Source organism: Notolabrus celidotus, chromosome 22 (assembly GCF_009762535.1).
Source record: "Notolabrus celidotus isolate fNotCel1 chromosome 22, fNotCel1.pri, whole genome shotgun sequence".
Classification (NCBI taxonomy): Eukaryota; Metazoa; Chordata; class Actinopteri; order Labriformes; family Labridae; genus Notolabrus; species Notolabrus celidotus.
This window is the reverse complement of record NC_048293.1, coordinates 14,622,003-14,649,863: the sequence shown is the minus strand read 5'-3', so window position 1 is coordinate 14,649,863 and position 27,861 is coordinate 14,622,003. Positions and strand designations below refer to the sequence as shown.

The following is a 27,861-nucleotide window of genomic DNA, read 5'->3' as shown; positions in this document are numbered from 1 at the left end:
TATAACACTTCCAAATGGGCTTCATCGTTTGAGACCGGAGGTTGCTGCTTGATCCAAACAAACTAAATGATCCCTCACTCGATCACTCCCGGATCACTTACGGTATTTGGTACATTCCCTTTCTGTTAAAAATAAATCTAAATTTGTTTCAGAAATGGTAAAAGTGTTCTGCCGTTTGTAAAATTGTCTCACCTCTTGTAAATGTGTTTTTTGATTTTGTAATTTTGTTTTGTCCTTCAGGGCCACCGTAGCCCTGAAGTGCAAATCAGAACGGCAATTCAGAAAACACAACTACAAATCAGAAAACACAACGTCAATTCAGAAAACACTACAGTAATTGATGAGAACAGATGATTAACTGGACCAGCACTGCTGTGTCCCGTTAATCAAATGTTCTCGTCTTTCATTCCACTACATGGAAGTTACTATGTGACTTGGCACATTCACAAATAACTACTGTATCCATCTGAATCGCACTGTTCTTCATACTGTGTATGTTTGTTTTAAAATAACCTGGTGCAATTTCTATCGTGCAATAACTTACCTTATCTATTTATCAGATAGAAGTGTACATAGTGTGTATACATCTGATGTAGTTGCCATATTTTATTTTATTTCATTTTACTTTATTTCATTTCATTTTATTTTATTTTATTCTATTTTATTCCATTTTATTTTATTTTATTATATTATATTATATTTTACCTTTGTCATTGCTATTATTATTGTTATTATATTTTTCAACTATGTAAGTACATTGTTGTATTCCCCTGTCCTGTGTTGTAAGCTGCTGCCACAAAAGAATTTCCCCCAATTGGAAACAAATAAAGTATATCTTATCTCATCTTATCTTAATTCAGAAAACACTACGGTAATTCAGAAAACAAACACAAAATGCAAAATTGTGTTTAGGTATTTGCACTTCAGGGCCACCGTACAACCTTCTCCGAAGAGCTCCGAAAAGCTCCGAGGGGACTCGAAGCTTCTACAAGCCGGAAGAACACAACCAGCGAGGAGGTGAGAAAATTGAACGCAGTTATTCAGAAATGAGAATATGAACATTATAATACAAACCTTTGACCATCTTTGTTATTTTATGTTTATGTTCATTTTAAATATGATGATAAATTGAAATGTTCCAGGGGGGGCTTCATTATTATGCTAACGTAACCGTGAAGCATGCAGGGGCTTAGTTCCTCAGAGTTCACCCTGTTAAGGTACCTTATGCTAGCCATGCTTGTATCCAAGTTTGCTGAGGTAGATTGTGTCAGTCTTTCACACAAAATAGGCGAATTCTAACATTTGCACGACACTCACACATTGGATACTTACTATCTGTGATATCTGTAAGCAGTAGGCACAGTAACCAGACATCTTTTGCCCCAGTCGGCTACAGAAGAGTACACTGAGTCCTCAAGATGTCGCTGCAATGTTGATTTTCTGTTGTATTTGACATGTAGTATCAACGTTATTGTATGGGTTGTTCACGGGGGCTAGCAGAAGTAACAGTGCATTTACACTGCATTTCAGTACACAGTTAAGGTACCTCTTCACTTCTAAATCATGTCACTTTATTTCTAGATATAGATATAAATACACTGCTCAAAAAATTAAAGGGAACACTTAAACAACCCATCCTAGATCTTGATTAATGAAATATTCCTGTTGAAAATCTTTATTCCTTACAAAGTGGAATGTGTTGAGAACCAAATAACATACAAATGATCAATGGAAACCAAAATCATTAACCCATGGAGGTCTGGATTCAGAATCATACTCAAAATCAAAGTGGAAAATCAGATCACAGGCTGATCCAACTTCTGTGGAAACTCCTCAAGACAATTCAAATTGAGGCTCAGTAGTGTGTGTGGCCTCCATGTGCCTGTATACACTCCCTACAACATCTGGGCATGCTCCTGATGAGACGACGGATGTTTTCCAGAGGGATCTCCTCCCAGACATGGATCAGGGCATCAATCAACTTCTGGACAGTCTGTGGTGCGACGTGGCATCGTTGGATGGAAGTACATGATGCACCAGAGGTGCTCTATTGGATTCAGGTCTGGGGAATGGGCAGGCCAGTCCATAACATCAATGCCTTCATCATGGAGGAACTGCTGACACACTCCAGCCACATGAGGTTGGGCATTGTCATGCATCAGAAGGAACCCAGGACCCACTGCACCAGCATATGGTCTAACAATGGGTCTGAGGATCTCATCCCGGTACTTAATGGCAGTCAGGGTACCTCTTGCTAGCACATGGAGGTCTGTGCGGCCATCCAAGGATATGCCTCCCCAAACCATCACTGAACCACCGCCAAACCAGTCATGCTGGAGGATGTTGCAGGCAGTACAACGTTCTCCACGGCGTCTCCAGACTCTGTCACGTTGCAGACACCGCCGCATGCTACCTCTAGTGGTGACGGCACTGGTAAAATGCAAAAGTGACCAAACATCCGGCAGAAAGGATGAGGACAGGGAAATGGTCTGTGGCCTCCACCTGCAGAACCATTCATTTATAGGGGTTGTCTTGCTAATTGCCTCTCATTTTCACCTGTTGTCTGTTCCATTTGCACAACAGCAGGTGAAATTGATTCACAATCAGTGTTGCTTCCTAACTGGACAGGTTGATATTACAGAAGTGTGATTGATTTGGAGTTACACTGTAATTTTTAAGTGTTCCCTTTATTTTTTTTAGCAGTGTATATATATAGAGAGAGAGGGCAGAGAGTGCAGTATAATCTCTAAGTAATATACCACTTATATAATATAATATACTCACCCCCCATATATATATGAAAGCAGTTATTTTAAGTCACTTTGGATTTAAAAAACTAAACACATGATTATGAACACTGACACATCAGATTAGTCAACACCATGGGAAATGTATAAAACCAGCCTCACTCTGACCATGTCCAACATTAAGATTCAACATACTCATTTATGCAGCAGAATAATCCTCCAATATAAAGTGATTTAAGAACAGGGGGACATCTTTCTTCAACCCTCTACTTTTAATTTCATTAAATACGGCTGCACAACTTCATGATTATACTTCTGCAAGAAAAAAATATATTGCAGTGCGTCTTCTTGCATTGTTCATACTGGTATTGCTGGTTTTACTTCGTCAAATAATCTGAATATTTCTCCTTTAAGTCTTCTTTGTTGATAAATCCAATTCAGCTCTATAAATCCAGTGTAAAGAATGTGAGAAATGCCAAATATGGTTATGGTTTTCAATATCAAATTCTAATCTGGGTAATCAGATTGTAAAAATGTTATCACATTTTTGTGTTGATTAGTCAACTTCTGGCCTTTCTTATAGAAGCCATAATAATATACTGTATTTTTCTTTTTCTTCATAAAACTGGCATACTGCATTTCAGGTATAATACAGGTAGCGGCATGCTTGAGATTAAAGAGATTGTACTATTTTTTTTAAAAGTGGGGTTGAATGAACTACTCGTCAATAGATGTGACTTATTTGTGTTCTTCCACCTTTAAAAAATCTGAACTGTTCCTTTAAGTTCATTGCCCTGCAAAGGCATCCAGCAAACAGAATGAAACATGACAAAGAAACAGGCCACAGCTGACATGCAGGAAAAATGCTCTTACTGGTATGCATTACAGAGCCCTCATTGACATGAGCTGGACAGAACAAGATTGAACATGCTCAACAAATGCACCGCTGCTTTAAAATAAACACTAAAGCTGGATGTGCAGAAACAGAAGAGGCGTTTCTTCAAGTCAGAATGAGTTGGTTTCTGTTAGTGTGTTATTTTTTTCAGGAAGGTACATACTTTCAGGATAGAATGCTGTAAAACAGGACTAGGTTTGGTGTAACGCAATACAACAAAAACTGGAATACATGTCGATGTTAAAGTGTTGTGAAACCATGTCTAGCCAACTCAGCATTGCTATGGCAGCATTAGCCGTCATCTCTGGAAACATATCTGACCTTATAATGATAATAATAATAATAATAATAATAACTTTATTTATACAGCACCTTTAAAAACAAATGTTTACAAAGTGCTTTGACAAACAAAGCATGGTTCAAATAACATGGCAAAGATTTCGAATGACAACGAGGAGGAATTTTAACAATGGGAAACAAAATGCAACGCAGGAGGTTAAAAGAATACACGTCAATCAAACAGATTGAAGTGGTGGGACAATAGAGCAGTAAATCATTGTTGAGAGGTTTTTCAGGGATAAATAAATCAAATAAAAATAAATACATTAAAATTGATAAATGAAATAGAGTCTGTTTTAATATTTGTTATTATTTGTGGATTTTGTTCAGCATGTGTGTGATTGTACAACTCAAGTTGAAAACTAAAGCTGCTCCAAGATGATTAAGTTCCTGATGGGGGTTTAACCTTTCCTCACACAGCCATGCAGGAAGTGAAATATTAAAAATAACACCATAGAAACCACAGAACTCACAGGTTTGTCATGCTTCTCTTTTTCCTTCATCATGTGGCCTCTTTTATAAATATCTTATACGACCACTGCAGCTGTAATACTGATTAAAGGTACAGGACCAGGTGTTTAAAAAGCATCATCTCACTTCATCTATTTCAGTAAAGATAATACTTGACCAGGGTGTTCAGTCCGCCTGTAGCTGCTTGTGTTTAACACAGTCCTAGTGGGACTGCTGTGTATTCATTCATCATAGACATCATGTCAATTAAGCTATTGTTTGGTTCCAGGTGATGGAGATAGACTGCCAGCCTGAAGAGTCCATCATCTCTTCATTTGATGAGGACTGTGTCGAGCTTTGCGACGTCAAAGACATGAGACTGGAAGCAGAAGCCGTCGTCAGTGATGTTCTTTTTGCCGTCGCTGAAATGTACGTGTCGCACAGTCTCAGCAGTGCGTTGGACGTGGCTTACATTAACGTGGAAACCAGAGAGGGAAACCGGTACTGCCTGGAGCTGACCGAGGCAGGACTGAGGGTAAGATACAGAGAGTTTTCTAATGTTTTCACTTTGTTTATGCCTGCTTCAAAATATTGAAAGTCTGATTACACATCCCTGTGCTCTGCAGGTGGTGGGCTATGCCTTTGATCAAGTGGATGAAGATATGAGCACCCAGTATCATGAGACTGTTTACTCACTTCTGGACACGCTGAGTCCCGGGTACAGAGAAGCTTTTGGAAATGCTCTGCTGCAGCGACTCGAGAGGCTGAAGCAGAACGGACAATAAATAGGACCATGACACTGCATTAGTTGTTCAAATGAAACAGAAGCTGAGGATGTGGGTGCATTTGGATACGGGCTAAATAACCAAGTTTGCTCAAATATCATAGCCTCTTCTGTGACGTTTACCTGCCTAGCTGCCACTACAAAGAGGGCGCCACCCGGCCCGATCCACTCTGCTTTCTTCTGACTTTCATACCATCGAATGACTCCATGTTAGCTTAGTGACTGCTAGGGAATGGCTGTGTGGGGTCCTGTTGCAACATTGTGTTGTTGACTTCACTGTGGAAAGGTCCTCCTGCTTCCACACGTTACACCTCTGTGACTGTGAATTCTGCACCTTTTGTACCTGTCAAAATGATCTAAGAAAGCAGCAGCTCATTCTTATGAAGTATTCATCCAGTTCCCACCCTCCACCCTGCCTGCACTAAAGCTATGAACTCATATATGAACAACTGGTTCTTATTTAGCAGGTGTGAAAGAGCCAAAGCTATCCTCCATCAGCTTAACTCATATAAACTGCCTTAATGACTGACTTTTGGTTCAAAAGTACAAAAAGAAACTCATTTCCTAACCTTTTAGTAACAGAAAGAAAATGTATTTTGTGGGGCTGTGACGTCACATGGTATCATTTTTCTCTGCATACTGCACAGTGTATTGGAACTCAAGCTTTCATTTCTAGCTGCTCCTGTAAAAGTAGAGAAGCTATCCTTGTGGAGGTTTAAATTATGATTTAAAGATACTTGTGTTGTAGTCTTGTCTTCAATTTTTGGAACACGTTGCCAGGATGCACAGTATGTGTCAGACTTTTATAGCTGCCTAAAGAAGATGTTGGTTTACTGTACATGTGACCGGGTTATGATTCTGATACTTCAGTGTTAATTTGAGTAAACTTTATCCTTTTGTTTTCCTACACTATCTTGCTGCTGGCCTTTGCATAGACCAATAAAGTCTCAAACACATCAGTCTCTTATTTTATCCTTGTTTATTTATTTAATCACCTCACTCTAACCACAGAACAAGTTGGGAAGAAGAGGACTGTAACTGGGAGCCCCAAATATTTTGTATCATGTACATCTACATGTATGCTTCCTCTACAGTGGATGGAGCAGGAAACCAGGAGGAAAGAGTGGCGAATGACGTAGCAAAGAGCTGCAGATTGGAATCAAACTCATGCTGCCCACCTTTGGAGAATTACAGCCTTGGTACATGGGTGCACCATCTAACCTCTGAGCTGAACTGGTGGCCCAGGCACACTTTTTCTTCTTCTTTTTTAAGTTATATTTTTGGGTTTTATTGCCTGTATTGATAGGACAGCTGAAGAAGACATTCAGCAAATGTTTGCAGCCTTGAGTTGAACCAGCAACCCCTGCAATGAGGACTATAGCCTATGTATCTGGGGCATGCTTAGACCGCTAGGTCACCGGCACCACTACCCAAGCACACTTTTTGCGGTGATGTTAATAAAATGTATTCAGGGGGTTCCGTTGGCCTAGCAGTCCGAACTGAACCGCTTGGTGGAAACAGGGCTTTGTGTGGCTAAGCGTGCGCCCCATGTACAGAGCCTATAGCCCTCGTCTCAGAGGTCGTAGGCTCGATTCCAGCCTCGTCCATTTACTACATGTCCTTCCCCACTCTCTGCTCCCCACATTTCCAGTCTCTCTTCAGCTGTCCTGTCCATTAAAGGCAAAAATGCCCAAAAATATTTAAAAAAACAAAACAATAAAATGTATTCAGAACACCTAGTGTGATGTGATATATACATTTAAGTCATAGTGCTGTTGTACTGTATATCAGCACTCATGAGATGCCTTTTATCCAAACAAATGACTTGTTTCAAACCAACAAATATCATTTCACACCTGCTGGAGCAGCCAGTCCCTTTTTATTTTCAGAGGATTTAACAAGTGTAAGGGGTAAACAACTGCAAACTGGTGACAGATATCCTGAAATTAGTTCATTAAAATGAGATCTTCACAACCAGCTACATTAAGATTTGGTTTTGTACCAAAGCTGAATCCCTTTCAACAAATACAACACTTACCTATAATAATGGTGCTTCTTCAGCCCCAAAATCTGCACAAGAAGTTAAATGTTGAACAAGTATTTTTAAGGAAGTGAAAGAAAAAACAGTTTCAACCAACCTTAGTTACAGTCTCTGGAGGAATGTGTGTGTGATTAAATACTACACACACACACACACACACACACACACACACACACACACACACACACACACACACACACACACACACACACACACACACACACACACACACACACACACACACACACACACAGCCTTTTTGATGCAGAAAGTTAAACACCACAGGTCATGATATTTGCTTCCCTTTGACTCATTGTTGATTAGCTATCAGGGAATGTAAAGAATTTGTTAACTCTACTGTGTGGTTTCCGGTAGTTGAATGAGACCACTGTATGTACGGTTTATGCAAATTTACATTTGACTGAAGTATTTTGATACGTGACAATTTATGGCGAAAATATTTGATCCAAAAACATGATTATCTTTTAAGGGTATGACTTTGACTTATGGTTAAGTTGCATGCACATATAGTTCTCCTTTCTCACACGTCATGCCCCAACTCTCTCCTGGTTTCCTGCTCTATCCACTGTCCTGTCCTCTCTGAAGAAACAGAGTAAAAGCCCCAAAATGTCTTTTAAAATATGACAGTGTTGTAGAGTCAAATAGTAATACAATAATATTCATTATTTATACTTATATACCAGAACACTGTATTTAGTTTAACTTGGGAAAGCTTATTCAATGCTGAAGTCTATTGGGATATTAACTCTTACATGTCCATGAAGCACTTTTGTGTATTTTTTTCTAACAGTTATTGGTACTTTCTTGAGCTGGTCCCACGGATCACTCAGTCAACAACATTTTAAACTCATTCGAAGGGTTTTATGTTTACAGCAGCTTTAAAATCCTGCTTTATTGCACACGTGACTGAATTATGATCCCCATACTTCAGTGTTAAATCTGCAGTCAGTAAACTTGACACTTTTTCCATCCCTTGCAGTTATACCTCACTGCTGGCTTTTGCTCAGACCAGTAAAATCTCAGAACGATGACACTCTCCCCTACGACCTCGTGAGGGAAGATCTGGATGTAAAGTTCATTTAGGTGCAAGGTGAGGGCCAGGTGTGGATGTCTGGTCTTAACTACCCAAGTTAAACTTTCTTTGAAAAGGAGGAAAGAGTTTTGAGTTTCCTCACTACTCAGCTGGTGAATGCATCGTCATGTATGTTTTCTGAGAGGAGTAAGTTGAGTTTGGTGGAGCAGTAGAGGAATAGGATTGATACAAAAATACAACTTGGGTACGTCAGTTATCTTTATTAAATTTATTTCATTTTCACTTTCATATTTCAAATTTGACATGTCTCACAGTAGTACAAAGTTAGTTAGAAATATTACAAAAGTTTTATTAGCACATTATGTACCTTTACGGACTACACAGCAGCCAGTGAGACAAGACTTTTGCACTGTAATGGAATGTAGTTATGAGTCAATCATAGAAACATTAACCTCATCGTTTCACATCCACAGCTCTTAAAAGTGGCCGAGTTCGACTGCAGCGATAATCAGCTGTTTGTTTTTAACAGGGTTTAAAGTGTGTGAGTCGCAAAGTCTTGCAAACTAGTGACAGGCAACTTAAAAATCAATTTGCTGAATGAGTAAAATGAGATATTCAGAGTCATTCTTATTCTTCTTTTGGTTTTACTCAAAGCTGAATCCCTTTTAAAAAAAAATAGCACAACACGCATCAGAAGTAATGACGTTCTTTAGCTCACAATCTGCACAGGGAACCGTATGCAGAAAAGGTCCTTTTTGTTGTCGTCTCTCAGTTCCCACTCCACGACCAGCTTTATCTAGAAATGCAGAAGAGAGGAGAGTGAACACAGTGTGACAACACGATACAAAAAAAAAAAAGTTTGAGGAAGTGAAAAATAGGGTTTTCACAGCCAGGCCTTAGATCAATATCACAGAGACGGTCTGAGTGGAATAGGTTTGAATGTCAAAAAGGAACTTTTTATAAAGCGCTCTCTCTTTTCTTCTGAACACTCAAAGCACTTTTACATTACATGTCACATTCACACCACGTTCATATATTGATAGCAGAACTAATCCACAGCCACCAGAGGCAGTTTTGAGGTTCAGTGTCTCGCTCGAGGACACTACAGCGTGTTAGCAGCTGGACCTTTGTTTGAATCCCAGATCTTCCGATTGAGAGAGATGACCTACTCTACTAATAAGCCACACCGCCCCTTTACTGATCTCAATTGAAATCCAGCACAACTTTGTTTTGTTCTATGCAGACAGGAGTATATGTAAAAAGTACAGGAAGAGGTCACATATAATACTTACTGCAGGATACTCAGTCTTCACAGGCAGAGCGTTAATATAGTGGTAGGTCTGCTGTGGCTGGATGGGACACTGGATTCCAGATTTGCAGCCGTCTTGGTTGGGTATAGGGAAGGGGACGGGGACTCCAGCGATAACGCCATGAACCACTGCTGTGCTTGTCTGGCTCAGCTCATCTACCATAAAGACAAAAATCAAACATGACAGTGAGATCAAAAGTTTAGAAACTGAACTCATCATCTGTTAAAGATAAATGCTCTCACCACTTGTGAACGTCACATTAACAGTGTAGGATCCTCCTTTTTTGAGCTGGCACGGCTGCACGGGACAAGGGCTGATGTCGACTATGGTGACTTTGCCTGTTGCTGAGCCTGAGGAGAAACATGGAAGACAAATGTACAGTGACAAATGAATCACAAAAGGAAATGGTTACAATCCAACTCACTGCTTCGTACTTTAGCAAACCAAATGAACGTGGCTCAGTGACTGCAGATTACAGTTCACTGAGGATTAAAAGTAGAGAAGGAAAAAGTCTGTGTGATATAAAATTATAGAGATTTAATGTCATTTTTAACATCCCTGACTCACTTTCATTCTTTCATTGGTGACATAACGGTGAATTTAAACACTTTACCACACATTGTTTGAACTTAAACGTTGGATTTCTTTTGTTCAAAACTAAAAAAGTACATTTAAAGAATGCTTTTCTCATAATGAGCTTCAAATTTTTACTTTGCAGTAACTTGCAAAGCAGATATAGAAAAAAGAAAATGAAGCCTGCTTGGCCTTTTGTCGAGGGAAAGTGAAATACTTTCTGAACAATCATTTTCTCTCTAGAGTATCAAGTACCCAAATTCTTAGGTCAATAATAAGATGTTTTACAGTCTTAGAAAGCAGATTGAAGATAAAAACACAGCAGGGCAGTCAGAAATATATAATGTAATGTGAAATAATTTTTAGGGATTATTTATTTATGAATTTAAGCATTGGATTATCTCATTAACCACACATTTTTTACATTCCAAAAGCTATTTCTACATAATCCATCTAACAACCTGAGTTCATTCAGCTATGCCTACAGATGTCAAGTTTAAAAAGTGGCTTTGAAATTTGTGTTAACACATGGAAAGTTTAGTCTACTAGTCACGAGTGTACTAGTCAGCTTTATAATCTTTTCAACGGCCTGGAGGAAGCTTTCCAAAGAGAGAAAAAATAACTAAATGATGTTATAAAGACACTTCAGTTTAACTATGGGAAATATTGAATCCAGATTCTCTTTTTTTCCCCAACTTGACCAACATTACAAAAGTAAGAAGTTAGGATATCTTATGACTTTGTGCTTTGTTTCTGACCACTCTTAAAACTGTCTCTGAACTTTTTGAAGAGCTTTGGAAAAAAAAAAGAAAAATAAAGACTGAGCACATGAAGGAGATTTAATATTGTGTGTTCAGTTACATTTAGAGGAGAGTAAGACATTTTTACACTGCAGCAGATAAAAACTTTACAAATTAGATGGCAACTTTTAAATCAGTGGAAAAAACTGTGTGTACTGCATTTTAAAAGCAGGATTTGGAAAAACTTGTCCATGCATTTATCTTCAGCAGACTTGACTATTGTAATGGTGTCTTTACAGGACTCCCTAAGAAATCAATCAGACAGCTGCAGCTCATTCAGAATGCTGCTGCTCGAGTCCTAACAAGGACCAAAAAAGTAGACCACATCACTCCAGTTCTGAAGTCTTTACACTGGCTACCGGTCTGTCAGAGAGTTGATTTTAAAATATCACTGTTGGTTTACAAAGCACTAAACGGTTTTGGGCCAAAATACATTAGTGACCTCTTGACACACTATGAACCATCCAGACCTCTGAGGTCATCTGGGACAGGTCTGCTTATTGTCCCAAGAGTGCGGACTAAACAGGGCGAGGCATCCTTTAGTTTTTATGCATCAAATAAAACTTTAAAATCAAAGCTGAAGACTTTTCTGTTTGCCGCTGCTTTTAATTAAATCAAATATCAATTATTTATTTATCTAACTGTAACTTTTTATTCTTGACAATTTAATATGATTTTACGATTTCTAATGACTTTTTAATTTCATTTAAATGTTTTTTAATGTTCAGCTGATTTTTAACTGCATTGATCATTTTATGTAAAGCACTTTGAATTGCCTTATAGCTGAAAAGCGCTTCATAAATAAATTTGCCTTGTCTTAAAATTGATGACTAGTGTAGGAAATATATTTTCCATTAATGTGACATTTTGGTTTCCTGTAAACTCACACCTAAATAACACTATCAACACACAATTTCTAGTCCTTGGTGAACTAAAGAGGGAAAATAAGTGGTAAATATTAACTTTCATTATAATAAATAGTGTTTTTATTCTAACAGTCCTTACCACAGTCCTTGAATTTCACCGGCTCCGCACAGGTGAATCCCATTAGACAAAGCAAAACGATGAAACCCGTCTGGACATGCATGTTTCTTTCTGACCGTGTTACCCTAACAACACAAGGAAACAGAGAAGTTAAGACCATCACACCAAACTGAGTTTGAGTTGTCAGCAGAAATTATGAATCATATGACTTCTTGTCTCCCCCAAAACGTCCTGAGAGTTGCAGTGATTCAAAAGTTTAACACAACGCGGAAGACCTTCTCGTCCACTCCATGGCACTTTAGTAAGCAACATAAACACAAAGAGTTCTTACTCAAACTGTTAACTGAGGCTCAGGACATTTAAAACGAACACACTGTACCTTTGAGGTGCTTCCGTCAGCTCATGAAGTGAGAATAATAAACGCTTGGCACGTTTTATTTCCCTGTATCACGAGATCCAAGTGACGCCCATTTATGTCTGGCGAGTAATGTATTCTAACCCGAAGTGTAGTCTGACAGGAAGCTAAATACTTGAATAGCCTGAAAATACATCATGTAGTATATTAACCTAATTATCATTAAACTATATTTATTTTTTATATTCAATTCATTAATCTTCTTTTGGTGAAAAACAGTATGGGAGAGCTGTGCCTGAGAGACAAAACTCAGGAACGAATTTATCCCAGTGCGGAAATACCCTTTGATTGGCAGGTTAACTGACGAATCGAATGCTCGTGTATGGGCGTTTCCAGGTGACGCAAGAGTTTTAACCAATAGATTTGTCTCTTGACGACGGTTAGGGGCGGGGCTTATCCACAGTTGTTATGGAAGATGTCATTCGCAGGAGCTATGATTGCTGCGTCAAAGTCAAGAGTTCTGAGCCTTGCTAGGTATGTTTGATTATCCGTGTGACGTTGATATAATTATGAGTCCCCCTGAAAATAATACATCATTGTTCAGAAGCGTTAGAATGCTGAATGTTAGATTATTGCCAGGCTGTTAGCAGGCTAGCTCTGAGCGCTACGTCCTGCTAGCAGCAGTGCCAATAACGCTTTAAGTCCTCCTGCTGTCATGTGACTGTGTCAATGTTTTACAGGTCATCTGCTCTCCTGAACAACAGCAATGTGGGGCAACATCTACTCCGACTTCCCACAACCCCCCTACCCCCCCACACAACGGGGATTCAGCTTTACAGCAGCGCCTCCACCCAGGAGAAGGCAGCAGTGTCAGATCCATCTGAAGAGAAAGTGCATCTCACTGAGTCATGTGTGAAGGTGAGCAGACATACATAACAAAGCATTAAAGCCCTTTCATGTCTGAAGATCCAATCTGAAAGATGGTGTGCATAAATGAAGAAGCAAGTCCATAGATAAATAGATAAGTACTGAAAGCTTTGGATCAACTGTGTTTCTTTATCAATCAATCAATCATTCAATCAATCATTCAATCAAGTTTTATTTATATAGCACCTTTCATACAAGTCAAATGCAACTCAAAGTGCTTTACAGCGATTGAAAAACAAGAAAGAAGCAGAAATAAAATAATGGAAAGACATATATACAGTTGAAACCAGAAGTTTACATTCACTGTATAAAAAGACACATTGTTTTTGTTTCACTGTCTGACATTAAATTAGACTAAACTTTTCTTGTTATAGGTCAGTTAAGATTACCCAAATTATTTCTATTTGCTAAATTTCAGAATAATGAGAGAGATAATTTATTAGAGGTTTTAGTATTACTTTCTTAAAAGTCAAAAGTTTACATACACTAAGATTACTGTGCCTTTAAGCAATTTGGGAAAGCCCAGAAGATGATTTCATGGCTCTGGAAGCTTTTGACAACTATTGAGTTAACTGGAGGCACACCTGTGGATGTATTTTAAAGGCACAACTCAAACACACTGCTTCCTTGTGAGACATCATGGGAAAATCAAAAGAAACCAGCCAAGATATCAGGAAGAGAATTGTCAACCTCCACAACTCTGGTTCATCCTTGGGTACAATTTCCAGATGCCTGAAGGTGCCACATTCATCTGTACAAATAATTATATGCAAGTATAAACACCAGCAAGACGGCCTACAAACCTGATTCAGTTACACCAGTTCTGTCAGGAGGAACGGGACAAAGATCCAGAAAACTGTTGTGAGAGGCTTGTGGAAGGTTACCCAAAACGTTTGACCTAAGTCATACAGTTTAAAGGCAATGCAACCAAATACTAGGGAAATGTATGTAAACTTTTGACTTTGAAGAAAGTAATACTAAAATCTCTAATAAATTATTTCTCTCATTATTCTGATATTTAGCAAATAGAAATAATTTTGGTAATCTTAACTGACCTATAACAAGAAACGTTAAGTCTGATTTAATGTCAGACAGTGAGATAAAAAAGATTGTGTTTTTTATACAGTGTATGTAAACTTCTGGTTTCAACTGTACATATAAAAAAAATATTTTAAAATAGAGACTAATGCACACCGACAACAATAAAATATGTGTAATTAAAATAAGTTAAAGTGTCGAATTAATATTCAGAATATAAATAGTTAAAATAAATACATTTAAAAATGGTAAGGATAAGAGTTGAAAATAAAATTAAGGCTAAAAATATCAATAAAACTGAGTAGATAAATTAAGATAAATCAATGATTGAATAAATAAATAAAAATAAAACAAGATAAGCAGTTAAAATTAGTAAAATAATAAAGCAACATTTAAATCAATATAACAGGAAAAAGTAAGTAATAAGATTGTTAAACCCTACATAAAAGCCAGACTGAATAAATACGTTTTTAGTTTACGTTTAAAAGTCTCAATATCTCTATCAGCTCCCCTCAGATCCTCCAAGCCAATGTAAAGACTTTAAAACAGGCGTAATGTGTGCTCTCCTTCTGGTCTTCGTTAAAACTCTTCTGCTGTATTTTGTATTAACTGCAGTTTGTTAATTGTGTTCTTTGGAAGACCAGAACGGAGAGCAGTACGGTAGTCTAGCCTGCTGGTAATAAAAGCATGCATTAGTCCCTCTGTGTTGCTCGGAGAGAGAAATGTGATGACCATAATAATTTTGTGATGACTTGTTGTGCTTTGCTCCACATGCATCATGTTCATATCCCCCTTTTATTAACACAGAGACTCGGAGAGATCATGGTGACAGGAGAATACCTGAGAATACACGTGGAGGGAGGAGGCTGCTCTGGGTTCCAGTACAAGTTTTCTGTGGATAATAACAGGAGTGAAGATGACCGGTAAACTATCACTGATCTAGTTGTAAAAGTTAAAGTTATAAGCAATCCCTTCTGTTTTCATGAGTTTCCTCAATCTGATCATATTTTTCACCTTCCTGCATTTCAGGGTATTTGAGCAGGGAGGGGTGGGCATTGTTGTGGATCAGGACAGCCTGGAGTTTGTGAAAGGTGCCACCATTGACTTCAGCAAGGAGTTGATCCGCTCTGCCTTCCTGGTGCTCAAGAATCCTCAGGCGGATCATGGCTGCTCCTGTGGCAGCTCCTTCTCTGTCAAACTATAACCTTACTTCTCTGTGTTAAGTTCACTTGATACCCTGATTTACCAGTTTATTGGAATATATGAGACACCTCTCATTATAGTGCTTTCCAATCTACTCGAGCCTTATCAGTTACTACACAGACACAAAACCTCTGTGTCAACAAAATGTTAACTTTACAATTTTCAAAAAGATAGAATTAATTGCAGGGTCATCAACTGGGAATGCCTTTAAAGGGCAAAGGTGGACCATTTAAACTGGTAACTTGGGGTATCATTTCACATCTGACTGATCTGACTCTGGTGTTTTTTAATTTCTAATTCACTTCGCATCATTTACAACATCTAGCAAGCTAAAAATCAGTGTTGCTCATTTACAGCCACATTATCAATCTGTGATGTCATGTGTTACGAAAGAAAGACAAAGGCTCACTTTAAGTGTTCAAGGCGGGGAACTGCCTTTGTGTGTAAAAATGTAAATAGGCTATATCTATGCATAGAAAGAGTGACTATATTGTATTTGCTTGACCTAAATTCAATTAAAATTGATTGAATTGCAGAAACATCTTTCCTCTCGTTTTCATTAATTGTATGCAAATTGGCATGTTGAAAAAGTCATCATGTCACATGATGACTTTTCTGATTCTGATACCTTAGAATGAAAGCACTAAGTGTCTCTTTGTTTTTAAGTGACAAAAGGTAAGTTGACTACTAATTGTTTCATTACAAATGTTACTTCAGGTCTTAAATGTGTGCTCTTTTCCAGGGGTCCCAAACTTCTCAGCCAGTGACCCCCAAAACAGGTGCCAAAGACTTGCAACCCCCACTGTCCCTCCAAGTGATTTAATGTGGCTTCATTTAGCTGGTCTGCAGAAAATTAGCCTACTTATATGAGCATGTGTCTGTGTTTCCTGTGCTGTTATGAATTAGCCAACTGCTACTGATGCTTTTGATAATTAACTGTTCACTAACCCTAAACTTATGAGTCATCTGGCAAAAAGAAAGGCAGAAAGCTCATAACATTTTCTATTTCAATCGGGCAGCTGTGGCTCAGTGGGTAGAGTTGGTTGTCTATCAATCAGAAGGTTGGCGGTTTGATCCCAGCTCCTGCAGTCACATGCCGAAGTGTCCTTAAGAAAGACACTGAACCCCAAATGGCTCCCGCTGATGTTCAGCGGTGAGTGAATGGGTGAATGTGACAAGTAGTGGAAAGTGCTTTGAGTGGTCAGTATCTGCAGCTCCTGGTAGTAAGGGAGAGGGGGCCGGGGAGAGAGGGCCTACATGCAGTTCAGATGAATGGTGCAGATGAGAGGTGTTGTAATTTCTCAATTTATGGATAATCCTTGTCTGTTAAGGTGATGGAGGCCAATCACCACCTAAACTTCTGCTGCTGCAGAATGTTGTGTTGAGCAAACACTATATTTGTCCTTCTTTTGCTGTAAATATCACCTTTGCTTATTTGTGCAGCTCACACTGAGATTATGCTGAAATTAAAGGAACAGTCCTCTGATCATTTCAAGAAAGTGGAAAAGCATAAGCACAAGTACATTTACCATTTACTATGATGGGTAAAATGTACTACTTTTAGATGACTTTTTAAAAGAAATCTGGAAGACATCTCACGACCCACCATTTGTGTAACGTGACCCCACAGGGGGTCCCGACCCACACTTTGGGAAACCCTGCTCTTGTCAAGGTTGTGTTTTATGAATCAAAGTAAACAACTCAAGTCCATGGTTGCTTTTTTTATTAAAGTGGAATTTAAGAAACATCTCACAAAAAATGTACAAAAAGAATATGTACAAATGATATTTACACTGGTATAATGTAAATCAAAATATGCAGCAACTTTTTTTGTAGTTAGTCTGTAGTTAGAAGCAAAATGTTTTTGCACTTTTCATAATTTCTCTCTGATAAAACATTCCATTTAAGTAATATATCTGATTACACAAAACATTTAACCCACTGTTGAGAAAAGTCACACTGTTCATATTCATGAAAATGCAACAATAATACGTCATAGCAGCACACTGAAAAGTGACCCAAAGATTTGCGACAGTGCATTGAAACATCAATTTACAGCTCTTCTTTTTTTGTTTTCTGAGGAATTTTGGTTTGGACGGATTGTCTTCCTGTAAGCCATGCACACCTACGAACCACAAACAAATCCTCACACAAGTACGCACTTGTTTAACATGTCATGAAGGGAAACACTGCCGAGAGGGGTGGTTTGAGGTCAACCAGTCAACAACACAACCACGTACACAAACCATAAATGAACCATCGGGGTAACACAGTGACCAGGTCAGGTGTACAGTGCATAGTATGCTTTGGCATGCTGACATCCAGAACATAACAGTGGATGTTACATTCAGGAGAAAGGCCACAGGATTTGGAATTACCAGTAAAAATAGAAAAAAAAAAAAAATGAGCACATGATCCCAAAATAAACTCTAAAAGATTACAAAAAAAATCCAAACCCCTCATAAACTGAACACTCAGATTAAGGCCAATTCAGTTTGCTACATGTTTTTAAAAAATGGCATTGTCAGTAACACAATTTCATAGACCTGCCAAGTGGCAAAAAACTGCCATTCAGGACATGTAGGCTCATAAAAAAAATCCCACACTGAAATGATATGCACGTACTGGATATGAGAGAGATTTTTTAGGTGATGTAAAAGCAGAGCTGAATGCTATCTGCTTGTGTTCACAATCAGATGATGCTGATATGACAATGAGCCTTGCACACATGCATGCACCTAGTTTTGAGGCAGTAAGTCAGATCAACACATTATCTCATTTACAAGCTGCCAGTCTTCTTCTCCTCCTCTTCCTCCTCCTCTTCTTCTTTTAAAGCAGTTTTTTTTTTCCTCTGAGGATCTTTTGCTGGGAGACTCTGAGGCGGGATGTTCCAAGTGTGCTCCTCAGTGAGGGGCATGGACACACCTCCACACAAAGAGACTACAAAAGCACATGAAGGAAAGGATGAATCTCTTTAATATTTAAGGCAAAGCGATTTGATATTTCTGTCATTATTTGGAGCTTACCTTCTGTCATCTCCACCGGCACTCACAACAAAGCGATCTCCGTTTGAGAAGCGTACGTTAGTCAAGTGAGCAGAATGGCCCATAAAGCGTTTGTGTTTGGCCTAAAACAGATCACATGCACATGATCCAAGTGGTCATTTTTCAAACTGCAGCAGATAGAACTGGTCATGTGATGGTGCGGAAATTTTACATTGTATTACTGTGCACAAAAATATCAGCTTAAAACATGATATACAGTCAGATAGTCATCATGGTGACTGTATTGTCAGCTTGAATGTTCTGTTATGATGTAACTCTTGTTCTCTGAGTGAAGAGAATATCTCTGCACAGTTATTTATTCCATATGTACAGGGACTGACCCCTGTCAGTTGATGTGGACATTTCTTTAAGACAGGCCACTATGGGGCCCATGCATGGGTATTTAAGGCCCAGGTGTGCATGGCTTCACTAGTTAACATTGATTGGATCAGTTTTTTAAACGACTTGGACTTGGAGAGTGTCCTCATTCATCATATTGAATCATATTGGAACTATCTCTCTGCCCAGTTACACATCCTTTGTGTATGGGGAACCTATAAGACACCAGTGAGAAAACCAGGCAGAAGTCAATGAATCAGTAAGTCCATGCACACCTGGGCCTTAAATATCCTCGTATGGATCACATCGTAGTGTGTCTTAAAGAATTATACACGTGAACTGCCCTGTGGGGGTCAGCCCTCGAACATATGGAATTCATAACTGGGTGGAGAGAGAGTCTCGATACAATAGAAAGAGCTTTATGATTTCAGCAGTGCTCAGAAAAAGTGCAGGGAGAAATTCTAAATACAGAAAATATTATCACGAGACATATGATGTAATGTAGTTGACAAAGTAACAAACAATATTGATAATATTTAAAAATCATACTTACAAACTTCTCTGGACATGGAAAGTCAAACAGCTTTACCATTCCAAAGTCATCGCCTGTGACCATGTTAAGGCCTGAGTGTGACACACAGGCACATGTGACATCTGCTTTGTCTGTGTTACGGGACCAGATCCCTACAACCTCGTCCCCAAGGACACTGGAGACAGGGACAGAGAGTGGTTATCTTCTCAGCTCAGACTCAGTGTCTGAAAATGTTCCATATTACCTTTCTGACACACATGTCAGTCTGGGACTCTCACCTTGTCCAGGTGGCCCAGGTTATCCTGTCAATATGTATCTGCTCTGTGACCTGCTTCCCAGACGGCACCTCGTACACGAGTCGTTTATAAGCACCTGTGGAGATCTGATTCAAGACATTACGGGTTAGGAGATCACACAGCCAGTTCATGTCTGAGACAAACTGACCTCTCGCTGCACTGTTGGTGTTTACCTGGACGTAAGTGCTGTCAGCAGAGAAGTCCATCTGCATCACGAAGCTGGGGATGTCTCTGCAGCAGTTGATGCGGTTCAGCTGCGGGCCGAGCGTCAGGTCGTAGAAGTCCACCGCACTTTCAGTGGAGCCTACAGCCAAGTAACGTGAATTTGGACTGAACCTGTGAATAAGACAAGTGTTAGAAAACACCTGCCTACTGCTCGAGTATGTAGAGCTGATTTGACCCAGTTAAGTCTCCAGAGCAGAGCCCAACTAATACAGGATTATTAAGACAACGCCTGCTCTCTTTTTGCTTGGAAAATGTAACTGTTATGAGTATGGAGGCTGATACAGCAACTTTTGAAGCTGTAATGTAATTAGAGCTTTTCCATGTGGATTGTGCTCTGCTATGAAGATAATTTAATTTTCAGTTAATTTTCAAAAGCATCAGTAGCAGCAGGTTAATTCATCAAGGCACAGGAAACACAGCCACATGTTCATATAGGTAGACTAATTTTCTGCAGACCAGCTAAATGAAGCCACATTAAATCACTTTGAGGGACAGTGGGGGTCGCAAGTCTTTGGCACCTATGTTTTGGGGGTCCCAGGCTGAAAGGTTTGGGAACCCCTGTCCTACACGACAGTCAGTGTAAGTCCAATATGGTAGCCATTACCTCTGAACTACATTTGAGTACCTGCCACGCTCTGCTCTCATTACCTGATATCCTGGATAGGAGAGCGCCGGTCTCTTTTCTTGCCCCAGATTTTGAGGGAGGCAACCAACAGGATGATGAACTCCCCGTTCTTCATGCCGATAGCGACCATGTCTCCCTCAGGACTGTAACCGATGGTGCACGCCGGGTGACCCAGGTTTACTTTATTCAGCATCTTCTGTTTCCCCACCATACATGAAAAGCAACACACCAGTGAGTGACAATATTTCACGAATAAAAAGAATCATCTGATCTTAAATCATCTGACCTTTTCTGGGATGTCCCACAGACGAACTGTGCCGTCCTCTGCTGCAGACAGAAACACGTCTCTGGAGGGATGGGTGGCCAGTCCCCAGATCGGCCCGTCCATGTGTCCATTCACCAAGATGTTACAGGCTGCGTTCTTCTCTCCTACCTCGATGATCTCTGCATTTCTGGTCCCCACAAGGATTTTACCCTGACACAGGAGTGAGGAAAACATCTCTAAATACAGAAGAAGGTTGAGAACTAGAATGTTTCATTGAGTGAAATATGAATCCTACCTTTCCTCTGCATACAGAGCGAACACAGTCTATGATCTGGCCAGTTTCTAATCGAAACGCTCGGCAGCGTTTTAGTTCCTGGTCCCAGAGCTTCAGAGCCCCTCCTTCCTTTGACCTGTTGAGGAAATAGAAGAATGTTTCACCCTTAAATTAACTGTGATACCTTTCTCTCCAATTTTAATCGCAATAATCCCTTCAAAGATAATAAAGATTAAAATGTAATCACAACCGAAGCTTAATGTTCTGTAATGCATCATAGAAATGTGACCAAGCAGCACTTACGGTCTTTCTTTGCCTCCGGTGACGATGAGGCCGTCTCTCAGTGTGGTGTACATGGTAAACACAGGGCCCGTATGAGCTTTGGCCACAATTCTTACAAGAATGTGTTCCTTCCACACACACACATCCCCACTTATGGTACCTGTAAATGTCAAGTTATTCTGAAAAGAAAACAAATCTGCACTAATCTAGTGGCCTAAGAGAGCGGAGCAAGCAAGGCAAGAACAATTCACAGCACATTCAAGCAGACAGTATGACATCTGATTAGCTTCTTGTGTGGTAAAGAGTAATAAAAGTGAGCACAATCACATTTTTAGTATTTCAAAAAACTGGTGTCTTGTAAGGATCAGTTACATATTTGACCAAAAATAGAAATTGTTCAAATTATTGATTGGAAGTCACTTACAGCTCCAAATGCTACAGACAGCATAGTCTGCATCCGAGCATCCTCCACGTGGCTCAGCACTCCTTTTTTGCAGAGCAAAGCTCGACCAGCTAACGTCCAGAACCGTACGTGTTTGATCCCCACAGACACAAAGTGTGTGTCTGAATCCGGACGAAACTCAGCCACAAAGATCCTCTGTGTGTGACCTATCCTGCTGGCCACTTTGGCACCTGAAAAACAAGAACTGCTGTGATGAAAGTGTGATCTCAAACTTGTGGTGGGAAGCTTTTAAGGGGAAGATTATTTGTTACCTTCCTGCCACTTCCAGATGGTGACAGTGTGTTCAGGGTCCAGACCCACAGACAGCAGCAGTTTTCCTGTCGCACTGAAGCTGACAGAGCAGACTCCACCGGCGTGGAAACAACGCAGCACTGACAGCGTCTGCTTGGTCATGGCGTCCCACACATGGATGGATGGAGACGTGGCTGAGGGACGGGAAGGAAAGATGTAATCATTTGAATACATTTTGGCTTGTATGTGGCAACACAGTCTTGACTCACAACACTGATAAACCCTAAGCTAATTATTCAGTTATTATTGGGAGTCTTGGTTTAATTTGTTTCAACAACTCTGTCCCAATTGTTAAAGAAACCCTAAAACTAGAAGTATGGACAAGGCTTGAGAAAGTTACTTTCATGTATTATTTAACTAAATTTTAATGTTACAAAATCTATAAAAAGCACAAATACTTCCAGAGGTTTTCCTTTTATAAAATCTGTAAATCAAGTGGCCACAAGATGGCAGTAACATAAAGATGATCATCAGTCAAAAAACTATCTCATGTGAAGACTGATTTTGAAATGTCCTTACCTGACATGTCACCAGTATCACCTGGATAGAAGGAAAATCCAAGTTATTGACACGACAAACAAAGTTTTGATATTTTTGGCACTTTTTGACTAAAGGTGGACGCTGTCAACAAAAACTGTTGGTATCAAAATAAGAAAATGAAGTACTATTTCATCTGTTATCTAAAATGTATCTGTGTATATCTTATCGTTCTATTTATTAATGTGAATTTTCCTCCACTGTTATATTTCTGCCAGTACAGAGCTGTTCTGTGTCCAAGAGATGCAGCCTGTGTGGCAGTCCCTCAACTATTCATGTATTCAAAAATGGTAATTTTGCTCGTTACTTGCTTTTTTTTGTACAGACAAACTTGAAAGAGGCGTATGGCCATCTGCTGCGTACAATAATCATCCTGCACAATTCACAGCAGCGCAAACAGGGAAGGAAAATGAGGCTGCTGATGACACAGGAGGTCAACGTCTCACAAACATACCTACTTGGCCAGTTGCCACCACGTTGGGGAATTTGGGGTGTTGATTGATTGTCAGGCACAAAATGTCGTCACTGTGTTCAACATAGAAACTTTGGCAGGCTGGAAGAAAACACACACACACACACACACACACACACACACACACAAACACACACCACATAGAGATACCAAATGAAACACGCCTGTGTGATGTTTGCTTTACAAGAAGTAACCAGAGAGTGGAGCGTCCTTCTCCGTCTACTCACAGGTCGTCAGGTTGAGCACAATGCCCACCGAGGCTGTGTGGAAGATGATATCCGCCCCCTCGTTCAGGTAGTGCACGTTATTGCGGCAGTCATTGCCACGGTAACCAAACACCAGCTCCAACACCAGGTCCTGAGGGAGGGCGTCAGAAAAAGACAGCAAGGCAGTCAGAAAGGTCAGCACCATGACGACTAAGATGTTGAGAGCTGAAGTGCAGTGTCGTTATTTGATTAGAGCACTCAGTCCCCAGAGTGGCTGGACGAGCACACAGTGTCTTCAGCTGAAATAATCACATTAAGAAGCAGCAGTTTGAGTCTTTGCTGCCCTGACAGAGACAAGACTCCTTTAATCTAAACAACCTCTGTATATATCTTTAGTTTACTGTGTTTCTTAAGGAATGTGAGTCCTTTCTTACCTCTATGGGCCTCTTCTTTTTGCCAACATTGTTGGTCTGCAACTTCTCCGGCTGTGGCAGCGCTCTGCTGACTGGAGGCCTGAAACAGACATCTGGGATAAGACAGCTGACATGCAGCTACTTATCATGCCTATGATAATGATAATGACAGTCATGACAATATATCGCTGCACACGACTCTGGTTGTTGCATAAAATGTTGAAGGGCTTTTATGAGCACAAAACGAGGCAGTGTTTCATCTCATAAGAAACGCAGGTGCAAGGACGTTTCTTTCGATGCTGAAGTCAGACTGACGTATTATTCAAGGCTTCTTGTATAACAAGTGTGTGCAGAGTTTGAATATGAGACAGGCAATGAAAGAGCAAGGTTTGAAAAGGCGACTGTGTGGGAACATTGCACTTAAGAGTGGAATAACATAAATTACCGCATTCTTAAAGAAATACAATTCAAAAATTTAAAAAGGGAATATCAAACGCTGGTGTGGCTTGGTTGGTAGAGCAGGCGCCCCATGCACAAAGGCTATAGCCCTCGTTGCATGGCTGCAGGATCAGTCCTACAAGATGTGTGCATTTCATCTCTCTTTATGTAGGGTTTAACAATTTTATTACTTACTTTACCATTATATTGATTTTAATGTTGTTTTATAACTGTTCATTTTATTTGTATTTTTTTATTTATTAATCTATCTACTCAGTTTTAAAGAAATACAGTTTAAAAAGGGAATATCAAACGCTGGTGTGGCAGGCACCCCATGTACAGAGGCTATAGCCCTCATTGCATGGTTGCAGGATCAGTCATGCAAGATGTGTGCATTTCATCTCTTCTTCTCTCTATCCATGTTTCCTGTCTCTCGCAAGCTTTGTTATCCAATCAAAGTTAAAAGTCCCCCAAAAAATTGGTAAAACATATCCAGAGCTGAGTCTGTGTTCATTTACATATTAATACACACTCTAGAAAAAATCATTAAAAGACTCAAATGATCACTGATTCAACGTATTTCATGATACATAACGGAAGAGTACACATATCAGGACTTGAGGATAAACAGAGTAAAGTTCTAAACTTATTTATACCCATCCAATCAGCTTCATTGTGGCCTTTTCTGTTTCCATTGGAAGAAGTTTTTTCTATAGTTGCTGAAAAAGGCCAAATTTTAAAAAAAAAACCTAATAAATTATAACACTCCAGGAAAGAAGAAATGTCCCGACCTTCCTTTAAAGTCAAAAATGGTTAAAAAAAAACACTAAATGGACCACAAGACACCTTTTACTTCATGTTGAACTTATAAACCTGTGAGTGTGTGTGTGTGTGTGTGTGTGTGTGTGTGTGTGTGTGTGTGTGTGTGTGTGTGTGTGTGTGTGTGTGTGAGAGAGAGAGTGTTTCACAAAGCAATAAAAGAAACAGAGTTAAGAGCTTACCTTGACCCTCTTCATGGCAGCAATAACAAAGAAAAAAAAAGCAAGAATTACAAAAAAAGGCTTCTCACAGCGTTCACTGCTGCCCAGCAGACGCACTGAGGACATAAAATACAAGAGTCAGCGCCACCATGATGTAACCATGACAACTCAAGTCAATTTCCATGACAACTGCTGCTCAGAAGAAACTGCAATGATGCTTGCATTTAAAATAAAAATAAAAATCAATGAACCTGAAGTAGACCAAGTTGATCGATGATAATGACAGAACACTCTGAAGCTCTGTGTATGACCAGCTTTGAATACGACACCTTGTTAAAGGGAAGATTCGTGTAGATAACATGCAGATTACTGTTCCCCCCGCTGGTTGAAGATGTGATGCTTTTTAATCATGCCAATTCCCCAAAGTCCTTCACTATTAAAACACTTCTCGTACAATCCATTCAGATTTTGCTCTGCTGAATACTAAAGTGGACACTCAACTAATTAAAGTCAATTAAATTCAAGATCTACTTCATCGTTTAGCCCAGTTTGTCCTGCCAGTCAGGACAGAAGCTCATTAGCAAGCGAAATAATCCCCAAAACGGCATCTTGGATTATATGTGAAGGAAAACTCCTTCATTGTGGAGGCCTTACATGAATTCTATGAGACTGCAACAAGCGATACGTAAGTTATACATATTTTAACCATGCATACAGTTGAATCTCTTGTCTTAATTATACCGCATGAATACAGGAGCTTACCTGACCACTCCTTGTCTTCAAGTAGAATTAGAAAAGGAAGCAGGATAATAAGAGATGAACAGCCATTTAAGGAAAGAAGAGCAGAAAAGGCTGAGTTATTTCAAATCGGTAGAGACAGGGAAGGAAAAGAAAAGACATGGTGATGAAGAATTCAGGTTTTAGTAAACAGATACACTTAGATTTTTTTCTGTGATAGGTAGGGCATTTGTATAACCTAGGTCCTGACTGCTCAGAGCATCTTTCTGAGCATCTGTAAAGCTTTGTAGTAGCTTAACTGAGGAGTACCTTTCATCCACAGAAGGCTCTTTCATCTGCAGGTGGGGTTTGACGCCAGTCATGGGTCGCATGTTGGTGGATAAGGCCTTTATGGTGTAGGTGATCTCATTCTCCCTCGTCACATCGCTGTCATAACCTGGCAAAAAAGGCAGGAAGTGTTTTCATCCTACAAACAAAAACATGTGACTAACTCGCTGAAGAGGAAGCTCCTCCCTCACCTCCGTCATCCTCACTCTCGATGTCTGACTCCTCACTGTCACACTGCTTGAACTCCCGGTGGCCCTCGGGCTCATGGGCCCAGATCATGAGGCACGTGTCGCCCCCACCGACAGTCACCAAGAGGCTGTCGTCATGGGTCCATCGCACATTGGTAACATGTGTGCTGTGGGCCACGTAGCGTTTGAACTTTGCATATTTCCCCTGGGGGGGGAGGGACAACATTTGTTTAACACTTGTGACATTATCAAAGAATTAACATAACATTTCCACTAATTTAACCATGAGCCTGAAGCTTGTACACACTCACACCACATATTAAGAAACATTACGCTTATGTCTTTTACCTTGACAGGGTATTTGAAGAGTTTGACATATCCCAAGTCGTCCCCTGTTGCGAGCACCTTCCTGTTGTAACTAAGGCAGGCAGCAGTGACCTCTGTGACCTCGCTGATCAAAGGCCAGATGCCCTCAACAGACGTTCCCAACACACACGTCCACGTGCTCCAGTCTATCTTCTCCACCTGAGCAAAGTGAGGAAATATGTCAAAATGTACTTTAGGGTTATTTAGTACTTCACTATAAGAAAAATCACAAACAGACACAAAAGGAGCAACGACGAAGACGCGATTTGGAAATGTGATTAGAAGCGTTGCTATGTGAGATCTAATGGGTAAAATGTGATTATTTCTAAAACCTAGAGGCAGCTTATGTCATCAAAAGTGGTGTAAACATTTTCGATATTTTAAGATTGCATTGTTGGAAGTTGGATGAGAAAACTGTCACTAGTCTGTCAATGGAATATGAAGCAAAACTCCTTAGCTAGATACAGTAGCTACACTTAATATTAAAGGCTGGAAACGGGGAAACAATGAGCCCTGCTCTGTTGAAGCTACCAAAATAAGTCTTTAACAGCACTATCAAACATTTTCTTCCTAATTTGATGGCTAAATTAAGATAACTGAGTGCTAAGTCCCTCTTTATATTCACCATACAGACAAGAGATTAGTATAAATCCTCTCATCTAAAAATCAAAGACATGTATTTCTTAAAATTGTCCCATAATGCTGCAGGGTATTTTACAAGCATAACCTTCAGGGACAATATTAATTAACTCATGTTTACCTAAATTCAAATGAGAATTTAATGAGAAGCTGTTGTGTTATTCCGGCCTCTTTACTCCTCTGTTAGTCTGCTGATATCACCACTTCAACTAAAAATACAATAAATGATGAATTTCCCTGCACCAGATGATACAAATGGGGCCAAGAAGAGATCCCTGAGGCACTCCATGGCTCAAAATAGCAGACATACTATCACTAAACGTCATAGGATACTTCCTGTTTTACAAATACACCATGAACCAGATAAGAAAAGAACAAGATATTACAACAAAGTGTCTCAGTAATAACTACTGAACAGGAA

At 39.6% G+C, this 27,861-nt stretch overlaps 4 protein-coding genes across 5 annotated transcripts in view; 2 read left to right on the top strand and 2 right to left on the bottom strand.

Moving 5' to 3' along the window:
- Window positions 1–896: 896 nt before the first annotated feature.
- On the top strand, window positions 897–6,176 carry gskip (gsk3b interacting protein). Its single transcript, XM_034674584.1, has 3 exons — window positions 897–1,017; window positions 4,721–4,966; window positions 5,058–6,176. Exons 2-3 carry the CDS (start codon window positions 4,724–4,726, stop codon window positions 5,214–5,216), a joined length of 402 nt encoding a protein of 133 aa, XP_034530475.1. The 5' UTR covers window positions 897–1,017; window positions 4,721–4,723; the 3' UTR covers window positions 5,217–6,176.
- Window positions 6,177–8,554: 2,378 nt separating this feature from the next.
- Window positions 8,555–12,489, bottom strand: LOC117806065 (NPC intracellular cholesterol transporter 2-like). Its single transcript, XM_034674736.1, has 5 exons — window positions 12,357–12,489; window positions 11,999–12,102; window positions 9,863–9,970; window positions 9,603–9,775; window positions 8,555–9,106 (listed from the first exon to the last, which is right to left on the bottom strand). The coding sequence occupies exons 2-5, from the start codon at window positions 12,078–12,080 to the stop codon at window positions 9,020–9,022; spliced, it is 450 nt and encodes a 149-aa protein (XP_034530627.1). The 5' UTR covers window positions 12,081–12,102; window positions 12,357–12,489; the 3' UTR covers window positions 8,555–9,019.
- Window positions 12,490–12,740: 251 nt separating this feature from the next.
- On the top strand, window positions 12,741–16,041 carry isca2 (iron-sulfur cluster assembly 2). The gene is made up of 4 exons (XM_034674735.1): window positions 12,741–12,866; window positions 13,073–13,250; window positions 15,105–15,220; window positions 15,327–16,041. Exons 1-4 carry the CDS (start codon window positions 12,808–12,810, stop codon window positions 15,499–15,501), a joined length of 528 nt encoding a protein of 175 aa, XP_034530626.1. The 5' UTR covers window positions 12,741–12,807; the 3' UTR covers window positions 15,502–16,041.
- A 1,182-nt stretch (window positions 16,042–17,223) lies between these two features.
- The window catches only part of eml5 (EMAP like 5), a 42,449-nt gene continuing 31,811 nt past the window's right edge, over window positions 17,224–27,861 (bottom strand). Inside the window, exons 25-44 of one of the 2 annotated variants that reach the window (XM_034675852.1) lie at window positions 26,784–26,960; window positions 26,439–26,640; window positions 26,230–26,356; window positions 25,945–25,959; window positions 25,204–25,212; window positions 23,786–23,864; window positions 23,373–23,502; window positions 23,128–23,226; window positions 22,656–22,676; window positions 22,097–22,270; window positions 21,807–22,015; window positions 21,404–21,561; window positions 21,122–21,236; window positions 20,848–21,036; window positions 20,585–20,757; window positions 19,885–20,047; window positions 19,694–19,797; window positions 19,437–19,590; window positions 18,527–18,627; window positions 17,224–18,440 (exon numbers count right to left, since the gene is read on the bottom strand). In XM_034675852.1, the coding sequence (XP_034531743.1) occupies window positions 18,404–18,440; window positions 18,527–18,627; window positions 19,437–19,590; window positions 19,694–19,797; window positions 19,885–20,047; window positions 20,585–20,757; window positions 20,848–21,036; window positions 21,122–21,236; window positions 21,404–21,561; window positions 21,807–22,015; window positions 22,097–22,270; window positions 22,656–22,676; window positions 23,128–23,226; window positions 23,373–23,502; window positions 23,786–23,864; window positions 25,204–25,212; window positions 25,945–25,959; window positions 26,230–26,356; window positions 26,439–26,640; window positions 26,784–26,960 (2,436 nt within the window). In that variant the 3' untranslated portion in view covers window positions 17,224–18,403. The remainder of the gene's footprint in view (window positions 18,441–18,526; window positions 18,628–19,436; window positions 19,591–19,693; window positions 19,798–19,884; window positions 20,048–20,584; window positions 20,758–20,847; window positions 21,037–21,121; window positions 21,237–21,403; window positions 21,562–21,806; window positions 22,016–22,096; window positions 22,271–22,655; window positions 22,677–23,127; window positions 23,227–23,372; window positions 23,503–23,785; window positions 23,865–25,203; window positions 25,213–25,944; window positions 25,960–26,229; window positions 26,357–26,438; window positions 26,641–26,783; window positions 26,961–27,861) is intronic. The other variant, XM_034675853.1, reaches the window with a different exon arrangement.

What these genes read in the sequence shown, in the direction of transcription:
- gskip (XM_034674584.1), top strand. Translation starts at nt 4,724, where the DNA reads ATGGAGATAGACTGCCAGCCTGAAGAGTCCATCATCTCTTCATTTGAT. An exon ending in TGACCGAGGCAGGACTGAGG is followed by an intron (nt 4,967 to 5,057) that starts GTAAGATACAGA and finishes TGTGCTCTGCAG; the next exon opens with GTGGTGGGCTATGCCTTTGA.
- LOC117806065 (XM_034674736.1), bottom strand. Translation starts at nt 12,080, where the DNA reads ATGCATGTCCAGACGGGTTTCATCGTTTTGCTTTGTCTAATGGGATTC. An exon ending in TAATGTGACGTTCACAAGTG is followed by an intron (nt 9,776 to 9,862) that starts GTGAGAGCATTT and finishes TCTTTATGGTAG; the next exon opens with ATGAGCTGAGCCAGACAAGC. An exon ending in TGAAGACTGAGTATCCTGCA is followed by an intron (nt 9,107 to 9,602) that starts GTAAGTATTATA and finishes CTGCATTTCTAG; the next exon opens with ATAAAGCTGGTCGTGGAGTG.
- isca2 (XM_034674735.1), top strand. Translation starts at nt 12,808, where the DNA reads ATGTCATTCGCAGGAGCTATGATTGCTGCGTCAAAGTCAAGAGTTCTG. An exon ending in AGAGTTCTGAGCCTTGCTAG is followed by an intron (nt 12,867 to 13,072) that starts GTATGTTTGATT and finishes AATGTTTTACAG; the next exon opens with GTCATCTGCTCTCCTGAACA. An exon ending in TCACTGAGTCATGTGTGAAG is followed by an intron (nt 13,251 to 15,104) that starts GTGAGCAGACAT and finishes TTATTAACACAG; the next exon opens with AGACTCGGAGAGATCATGGT.